Here is a 9852-nt window from a genome sequence, read left to right as displayed (position 1 = left end):
GAGTCTGGGTTTGAACATCTTAGTTGAAGAGGTTCCCATCTGTGTGACCTGGGGCTAGACTCTTAGCTTCTCTGGAATAATTTCCTTCTGTCTAAAATGTTGATAAAACTTACTTTAAGGGGCTGTTGTGACGATTAAGTTAAGATCATGCATGTAAAACTTGAACCTGTGCCTTGCTAAGCATCACAAGTCAACTATTATTATTGTTACCTCTGTAGGAGAAAGATCTTTTTTGGCTCTTTTTCTACAAGAAAAACTGTTCTTTCTCTGGTGAGACCCCATTCACAAGGTCGAAGTAGGACAGAAAGTGCTTTCAACTGCTCGGAGATGGGCGCTGAGGAGCAAGAACCCAGCCATCCTGGGCGGCAGAGCACAGCCCCCCTCGGCAAAACCCATCTTCCATTTCCTCTCCTTCCTTTTCGGGAAAACCAAGCTCCCCCCACGCGTTCTGTAATCTTCTTTTCCTGCCTCACCAAGTCACTGGCCCCTCTCTGGCTGCTCTGTGTGTTCTCTCGGTCGTGCGGGCCCCGCAGCAGCGAGGCGGCCGGGACTGGCGTGTCGCTCCCTCCACGCCCCATTCTTCCCTCTGGTTCCAACCGGCCGCAGCTGCGTTCTGAAGCCCGGGCTCCCGCGGGCATTGACGCGCTGGGGGAGGAGCGGTTTCTTGCTGCGCGCCTCTCAGGAGCATTACGGCAGGGCTCGTTCCCGGCTCTCCGGCCGCCAGCCCCAGCCTCCCCGGTCCGGAGCTGGGACTGGCGGAGGCCGCGAGGGAGGGAGCGTGAGCGAGGAGGCACGCGCCCGCCCGTCCGCGCCCAGACCGCCGCCGCCGCCGCCTTAGCAGCCATGGCCGAGCGCCGCGCCTTTGCCCAGAAGATCAGCAGGTAAATCTCAGGCGCGGGGCGCGCCGCCTCAGCGGGAGGAAGAGCCGGGAGTCCTCCCGGGCCCGGCCTAGGAGACGGGTGGGTGTGGCGACGCGGGCGCGGGGATCCGGCGGCCTGGTCCGCGGCTGGGCGGAGGGGGGTCGCGGCTGTCGCGGGCGCCGCCGAGGCCTCGCGCCGCCCTCCAGCCCGGGCTCTCAGCCCGCACCCGCCGCCGATCCTCGCCTTGGGGCGCGGGGAGTCCCGCACGCCGGCGCGCCCGCCTCTGCCAGCTCCTCGGCGGCCCGGGCCTGGAGTTTCGCGGCGGCTTACTGCAGGGCGGGTGGGGGAGCTCGCCGGTCGGCGGATCAGCGCTCCCCAAATTCTTTGTGTCCCCACCCCCGAGCTGCCTGGGGCCGCCGCGGCGTCTAACTCCCCCTCTCTCCCCGCCCACCCCCTTTTGCCCCCAGGAGGGTGCGGGGGTCCGCCCTCTTCTCCACCCCAACAAAAGGTTCCGCGCGCGGCGGGCTCGGGGCCGGTGGGAGGCCGCCCCTTCTTACGCCTCCCACCCTTCCGGAGAAATCTGACAGGATTCCTCTTTGCAACCTAGGGACAATTCAAAGTGGGCTTGTGCACCCAGAATCTAAAACGTATAGGCAAAATGAAAAGTTGAGAGCTTGTGGTCTGCACCTCGGGTGTGCAGCTGCCGAATCTTGGGCGAATTGTAGGCTGAAGCTTGATCTTAGTAGCATGTGAATTTAAATGTGTGCCTGTTTCTCATGGCACCAGACGAAGATGGATGATAGGCAGTGTTCTTTTTACACTGGCCGTTTGGCTCATATTTTAGGAGTCTGGAAGTAAGCATGTGATCATGATTGAGGTTTCCGAACCTTTTACCAGCCTGTGGCGGGTAGGATGCCAGAACCAAAAATTGAAATACGGCGGGGGATTTTAATATCTGTAGAATTTCATTGTGAAATATACTAATGTGTAAAACACTAGACAGTGTTGGTTTTATTATGATGTCCCAAGAAAAGAAAGAAACATTCGAATGCATTACTTTTTTTGACAATTTTATTTCTGTGGTTCTGGATCTTTTTAGTTTGCTGATTTTAACGATTTTTGGACCGACCAGACAGGTCTTTTCTTAACTGCCTGAACTTCCATAGGGTTACTCTGTTTTGGCACGTTTTTCATTTAAAACTAACATCTTTTTGATTTAAGCTTTGTGCGTAATTATTCTTTTCTTGTGCGCTTTAAGACACATTTCATTTTAAGAGGCAAAATAAAAAGTGTGTAAGAACATGTGCTCTGGTGTCGGACTGTTATGCCATGGGTTCAAATTCTGACTTACATTCTAACTTGGCACTCTAATCAAATTGTTTAAGCTGTTTTAAGTTACAGTTTTGGCATCTGGAAAATGGGTACAGTAACAGTACCCAGCTCATAGCACTGTGAATATTAAGTGGCATACTTTGTGTAAAGTGTTTAGCATGGTGCATGTCCTTTAGTAACTGTCATTGAACACTGAACAATAATTAGTATATCCTTAGAGTTAATAGGAAATTATTACTTTTGTTCTTTTTAATTTTTTTGTGAAATAACTGGGTCTTGTTTGTGAAGGCAATATCACTAAAAATGTATTGCTTGACATATATGCTTAGTATTCATTTCTCTTTAATAGAACCAAGTTTTGCTGAGAATATTTATTGATCAGGAAATTACGCACTAGGGAGTTAGATATGAAACATATACAATATCTGTTCTCCGTTCATGGAGTTTGTGCTGAGATGAGAGGACAAAATACAAGAAAAAAAGGAAGTTTCACAAAACAACAAAAATTCAAATTAACGTAGCCTTGTAGAGTTGTCACATTAAGTAAGGCAGTGGAAATGAGACATGCATTGATTGGAGAGATACTTAGGTGATTGGTTATTGATTGGGTACAGAAGATGAGGATGACTGATGAGTCTGGGATGACATACAAGTTTCTGACTTGGGCAGTCAGGTGGATGATGGAGGCAGTCATTGAGGTAAGGGAGTACAAGAGGAAGATGGGATTTGAGGGTGGGAAACAAGATGGGAAGAGATGATGATTCAGTTTTGGACCTACTGATTTTGAGGTGCTCATGGAGCATTTAAGGAGAGATATTTATTAGGTTGTTGGTGATGTTGAAGATGCAGGAGATTGGGCTAGATGTCTAGATTTGGGAATCAGCAAATACATTGTAATTGAAGCCAGAGGAGTAGATGAGATAGTATTGGAGGAATGTGCAGATTAATTTGAAGGGAAGACTGAGGACAGAACTGTTATAGATGATGAATTATTACCTGCTTATTGTGACTGAAAGGTGCTTTCATTCTTGTTACTAAATATGGTCAAATAACACTTCTGAATAAATTCTTGTTCTGTTGATTAGTTTCCTACTAGAGGAAGTATATATAGCACATACTCTGGAGATAAACTTCCTAGGTTTGACATCCCAGCACTGGCCTGCATTGAATAAACTTGGGCAAGTTACTTCACCTTACTTCTTCATTTTCCCTATCTATAAACTGGGGATAATAGTAGGACCTACCTTATAGGGTTGTTGTAAGAATTAAATAAATCAGGGGCGCCTGGGTGACTCAGGTCGGTTGAGCCTCTGACTTCAGCTCAGGTCATGATCTCTCAGTTCATGAGTTCGAGCTCCGCGTTGGGCTCTGTGCTGACAGCTCAGAGCTTGCAGCCTGCTTCGGATTCTGTGTCTCCCAATATCTCTGTCCCTTCCCTGCTCATGCTGTGTCTCTCTCTGTCTCTCAAAAATGAATAAACGTTAAAAAAAAAAAAAGAATTAAACAGATCAGTACCTGTACGGTGCTTAGAACACAGCTTTCTACATAAGTGCCCAGCATCAATTATTTTTTATTATTATAATATTCATAATGTGATGTTGGACCTTTTCTTGGGAGTGATAAGTCATTTTGTGATGTGAATATATGAAATTTGTTGCTCTGTGAAAAGCCTGTTGCTATTTGAAGCCTTCTTTTTCTTCTGTTTAAAGCTTTATGATTGTTCCAAAATCTTTACTTTAAAAAGAATTATACTGATTTCTTTTCTGGTTCAGTCATTTCCTAACCCTTTGCATTTAGTGCTGTTATTTCTTGAGGCTGTGATTTTGTGATTTCTGAAAGCTCTTTATTCTTTATCACTGATTGTACTACTTTACTCAGCTCATTATAGAAAAGCAGCATGTATATTTTGTTCATATCAATTATTGCCTCTTGTCTGTTGTCCCTGCTTTTGGAGGACAAGGCATATACATTGTTCATTACTCCCCTTATAATCACCCCCTAGCATATAATTTTGTGGAACGTTGACTGTAGATTAATGATCTAGGCTTTTGTTTGGATTATTTTGTTCTGTTACTTGATACTCAGCAGTAATAATGAACATTTGGATATACTTAAAGCACTTATTACTATATTCTCATCTTTATTACCCAGAGAAGGGGAAAGAACATAGTGAAGAACATAGCAGGTCAGTCACATTGTACAGGTTCAAATTCTGCACATACCACAGAGTAGCTATGTAATTCTGGGCAGTTGATCTAACTTCCTCGTCTTGGTTTTCTTTCCAGTAAAATGGGGATAAAAGCCTCCATGGGGTTATCATGAAGATTAAGTGAGTTAATACATACAAAACACTTAGAACTGTGCCTGAAACATTATAAGCATTAAAAAATGTTAGCTGCTGCTATTGTTATTCCTATATCATTTACAGTTATTATGATTCCCATAATCCAGACAAAGAATTGAGGCCTACATAGCATGAAATTATTTGCCTGAATTGGGATTCAAACCCTAATCCTCTGATTTCAGATTACACTTTTTTTAATTGACTGTATTTTCTGTCTGCAAAATGTTTTCTATGATACTTCCAGATTTTCAAACAGTGCTACAGTTAGCATCCCCAAAGTTACCCTTACCTAGTTCATCTTTCCTTTGTTAATTTGTTATCATTTTCCTGCCTAAGAAGCAGACTTTGAAAGGCTTTCATCAGATCTTTATTTTTGAGGAAAATCCTACAGGAGTAGTATTTCCTGGATATAGGCTTATTTACAACCTCATTTTTTTTGGTTTGTTTTTTGTTTTGAATTTGTTCATAACTTTGGCTGTATAGGCCCAATCTTTCAGTCTACTTTGTTCAGTTCATTCTCACAGTCCTGATCAAAGAAATTCTTTCCACATAATACCAACTACTTCAATGCTGCCTTTTTTTTATCACTTTGGACACGTATACCTCCCTGGCCTTTTGTTGTACTCATCTTACAAAATCTTGATGCTGAATGTCTAACCTCTTTCTTTTTTTAAATATATATTTTTTTAATGTTTATTTTTTGAGAGACAGAGCATGAGTGGGGGAGGGGCAGAGAGAGAGGGAGACACAGAATCCGAAGCAGGCTCCAGGCTCTGAGCTGTCAGCACAGAGCCCCACGTGGGACTCAAACCCAGGAACTGTAAGATCATGTCCTGAACCGAAGTTGGACATGTAACCGTAACTGACTGGGCCATCCAGGCACCTCTCAGTGTCTAACCTCTTTCTTGCCCCTTAGTTGCATATTAGTGTTAGAGGCAGAGCAGAACAGTGCAGAGTTGATCTTTTATTAATGAATGTCTTCTCATTTGAAATGAGGTTTACTCTAAATCCTTTCTCTTATTAATGTCTGTTTCCCTACCCCCATCTCTTGCTGAAAAGTTCAAGACCATCTAACATGAGTCCGTTATAACCTCAGCATGCTACTGTTCCTATATATCATTAAACCATCTTTCTTATGAGCTTGAAGGTGTGCCTTCCCTAAAGTTTACCTAGTGTTTTGTCCTTTGAACCCCACACTTGCCACCTCTCTCAGAATCTTTAAAAAAAATTTTTTTAATGTTTATTCATTTTTGAGAGACAGAGACCGAATGTGAGTGGGGGAGGGGCACGCACACGCAAACGCGCACACACACACACACACACACACACACACACACACACACACACAAAATGGAAGCAGGCTCCAGGTTCTGAGCTGTCAGCACAGAGCCCTATGCAGGGCTCGAACTCACGAACCACAAGATTGTGACCTGAGCTGAAGTTGAACACTTAACCAACTGAGCCACCAAAGCACCCCTCTCTCAGAATCTTGCTCTCATAATTTTTTCCTTTCCTTTCTATCCTCTTCCGTCTGTTTCTTTTCATATATGTTTCCCTTAAACCGTAAGACTTATTACGCCTTTCTCATCATAAAACGAAGAACCATTGAATCTTCTGGCATTTCTAGCTGCCAACCAGTCATTCCTTTTTTCTGGTCGCATTTCTCACATGTATGTGGTACAGTCACAGCCCCTTCCTGCTTGTTCTCATTGGCCCTTGAGCCATATTACTGTGCTTCCCCTGGTACTTTTACGTGTACTGGAATTAGAGAACGCTTGAGGATTAGGGGTCTTTGACTTTTTTCTTCATCACTGATTTCATGACCTCTTGTTTTTTGGGTTTGTCTTTGTAATTTTTCTGCCCCCCCCCCCCCCTTCAATTCCCCACATTCCCCCTTTCCCCCTACTTTATACTGCTTTTCAGAGTTCTTTGATGGCTGGTCTGTGTCTTTTTTTTTTTTTTTTTTTTTTAATTTTTTTTTTCTCAATGTTTTTATTTATTTTTGGGACAGAGAGAGACAGAGCATGAACCGGGGAGGGGCAGAGAGAGAGGGAGACACAGAATCGGAAACAAGCTCCAGGCTCTGAGTCATCAGCCCAGAGCCCGATGCGGGGCTCGAACCCACGGACCGCGAGATCGTGACCTGGCTGAAGTCGGACGCTTAACCGACTGCGCCACCCAGGCGCCCCTGGTCTGTGTCTTTTTATCTCTAGAGTTGAACACAGAATCTTGTGTAAACTGGACAGGTAAGAAGTGTTTCAATGAATGTCGCTCTGCCACCTTGGAGCATCTTTCATTACCTCACTTCCTTATGACTTCAGTGGGGCTAGAGCTGATCTAATCTCTTACCTCCTGTAATTCAAATGTGTTGCAAATGAAGTCTCCTTAAAATACAGCTTTTATCATGGCATTCTTTTGTTCAAGAATATAGAGTGGCTTGTTAAAGTGTTAAACCCAAACTCTTGCCTGCATTTTATCTTATTAAAAAAATTAAAAAAAAAATTTTTTTTTAACATTTATTTATTTTTGAGACAGAGAGAGACAGAGCATGAACGGGGGAGGGGCAGAGAGAGAGGGAGACAGAATCGGAAGCAGGCTCCAGGCTCAGAGCTGTCAGCACAGAGCCTGATGTGAGATTCAAACTCACACTCACGGACCGTGAGATCATTACCTGAGCTGAAGTCAGCTGCTTAACCGACTGAGCCACCCAGGTGCCCCTCTTGCCTGAATTTTAAAGTCATCTATAATCTGGTCCTTCTCTTGTTGACTTACTCTCTAGTTTACTTGTACCCCCCACAAATGCTCTGCTCAATCCCATCTCTGTAACTGTTCTGTTGTTTTTTCTTTCTGATATATCCTTTCTCTTCTCAATCTTACACTTTCCTGCAGACCACTCCCATTCATTATCCTTACTTTTGGGATGACCATTTCCTCGCTTTTCTTTATTCTTTCCACCTGTGAATGCATTTCTTTCTTTCTTTTTTTTTAAGTTTATTTTTATTTATTTTGAGAGAGAGATAGAGAGCAAGCGGGGGGAAGGGCAGAGAGAAGGAGACAGAATCCTAAGCAGGCTCTGCGCTGTCACTGCAGAGCCCTATGTGGGGCTTTAACTCATGAACTGTGAGATCATATCCTGAGCTGAAATCAAGAGTCGGATGCTTAACTGACTGAGCCACTCAGATGCCCCCTATAAATGCATTTCTAAACAATGTATTTTTTTCTGTTTTTGAATCCATTTGAATACAATCATATTGTATATTGTCTTTTTTTGTGATGCTTCTTTTGTTCAAATTATATCTGTGAGATTAATTTATGTTATAGATAGTTGGAGTTCATTTTTATTGCTTTATATTATTTCATTGTATACATATACCACAGTTTTTCATTCTACAGTAGATGGGCATTTGGATTGTTTCCTGTTTGTGGCTATTACAAACAATGTTCCTGGGGCGCCTGGGTAGCTCAGTCATTTGGGCTTCCGACTTGGGACTCAGGTCCTGATCTCGCAGTTCATGAGTTCAAACCTGGCGTTAGGCTTTGTGCTGACAGCTCAGAGCCTTGAGCCTGCTTCGGATTCTGTGTTTCCCTCTCTGTCCCTCCCTGCTCACCCTCTGTCTCTCTCTCTCAGCAATAAATAAAACATTTAAAAAAAACAAACAATGTTCCTGTGAACATTCCTATACATGTATTTTGGTATGCATGTGCATGAGTTTCTCTAGGGTATATATTCAGGTATGGGATTGCTGGTCCTTAAGTATTTTTTATTGCTTGTCTTAGCAGTTTTATTCATCATTAAGTTTATCTGGTAATGCCAAACTGTTTTCAAAGATACCTGAAGAAATACACACTCCCACAACAGTGTTATTTTACATAGTTGCCATCACTTGGTCCTGCCAACTTTCTCATTTTTACCAGTCTGGTGGATGCATGCATGATGCTGTCTTACTGTAAAAGTTTTAATTTGTATTTGCTTGATTACTAATGAGATTGAGCTCTGTTTTGTATGCGTATTGACTATTTGAATTTACTCTTTTGTAAATTGCCTATTTGAGTTTTTTGCCATTCTCCCCCTTTGTTTTTTCCCTTCGTATTATTCTTTTTCTTATTGATTTGTGTGAGTACTTTGTACATATTCAATGTATTAACCCACTTATTGATTATATGTTTTGCAAATATCTTTTCCCACCCTGTGGTTTTTAAAAATTCTTTTTATCGAGGGTCATCTTGGTGACTCAGTGAGTTGAGCATTTGACTCTTGATTTTTGCTCTGGTCATGATCCCAGGGTCATGGGATTGAGCCCCACATTGGACTCCGGGTTGAATGTGGAACCTGCTTAAGAGTCTCTTTCTCTGGGCGCTTGGGTGGCTCAGTTGGTTGAGCGCCCAACTTTGGCTCGGGTAATATCTCTGAGTTCATGAGTTCAGGCCCTACATTGGGCTCACTGCTATTAGTGCAGAGCCCGCTTCAGAGCCTCTGTCCCCCTCTCTCTTTGCCCCATCCCCACTTGCTCTCTCTCTCTCTCTCTCTCTCTCAAAAATAAATGAAAACATTAAAAAAAAAAGTGTCTCTTTCTCTCTCTTCCTCTACCCTTCTCCCTTGCTCTGTCTCGTGCATGCTCTCTCTCTCAAGAAATTATTTTTATGGAGTCTTTTGAAAACTAAGTTCTCAGTTTTAATATAATTGATCAGTTTATCTCTCTCTCTCTCTCTCTTTTCTAATGGTTAGTACTTTTGAGGTCTTCTTTAAGAAATATTTTATTACCTTGTGGGTGGCTCAGTCAGCTAAATGTCTGATTCTTGGTTGGTTTCCACTTAGGTCATCTTACAGTTGTGGGATCGAGCCTAGGGTAGGGCTCTGTGCTGACAACATGAAGCCTGCTTGGGATTCTCTCTCTCTCTCTCTCTCTCTCTCTCTCTCTCTCTCTCTTTCTCTCTCTCTCTCTTCCTCTCTCCCTCTCTTCCTCTCTCCTCCCCTGCTCGCTCACTCTCTCTCTCAAGATAAATAATAAACTTAAAAAAAAAAGAAATATTTTATAAACCTGTGGTCATTATGATATTCATGTATATTATCATAAACCTTCTAGTTGGCTCCTTTATATTTAGGTTTATATTCTACCTGGACTTGATATGTGTATAAGAATTTTAATTTTTTTCCAAATAGATTATCCTTTCCCTATTGACCTGCCCTGCCACTTCTATAATAGATTGTGTCATTATTTGTGGGTCTTTGTCTGGGTTCTCTATTTTGTTTTTTTGGGCTGGTTATACATATTTTCACCAATTATAAATACTCTTAATTATAATAAGGCTTAGAAT

The 9852-nt window shown here is 42.8% G+C and overlaps 1 protein-coding gene across 14 annotated transcripts in view; it reads left to right on the top strand.

Moving 5' to 3' along the window:
* The first annotated feature begins 464 nt into the window (after positions 1 to 464).
* The window catches only part of DOCK7 (dedicator of cytokinesis 7), a 228122-nt gene continuing 218734 nt past the window's right edge, over positions 465 to 9852 (top strand). For 8 of the 14 annotated variants that reach the window (XM_045477646.1, XM_045477645.1, XM_045477643.1 and 5 more), the window contains exon 1: positions 731 to 881. In XM_045477646.1, coding sequence (XP_045333602.1) covers positions 844 to 881 — 38 coding nt within the window. In that variant the 5' untranslated portion in view covers positions 731 to 843. Of the gene's footprint in view, positions 882 to 9852 lie in introns of all 14 variants that reach the window. The other 6 variants (XM_045477651.1, XM_045477648.1, XM_045477647.1 and 3 more) reach the window with 2 other exon arrangements.

This window comes from Leopardus geoffroyi, chromosome C1 (assembly GCF_018350155.1).
Source record: "Leopardus geoffroyi isolate Oge1 chromosome C1, O.geoffroyi_Oge1_pat1.0, whole genome shotgun sequence".
Taxonomy (NCBI): Eukaryota; Metazoa; Chordata; class Mammalia; order Carnivora; family Felidae; genus Leopardus; species Leopardus geoffroyi.
The sequence above is the reverse complement of the archived record's forward strand: the minus strand, read 5'-3'. Positions and strand labels throughout refer to the sequence as shown.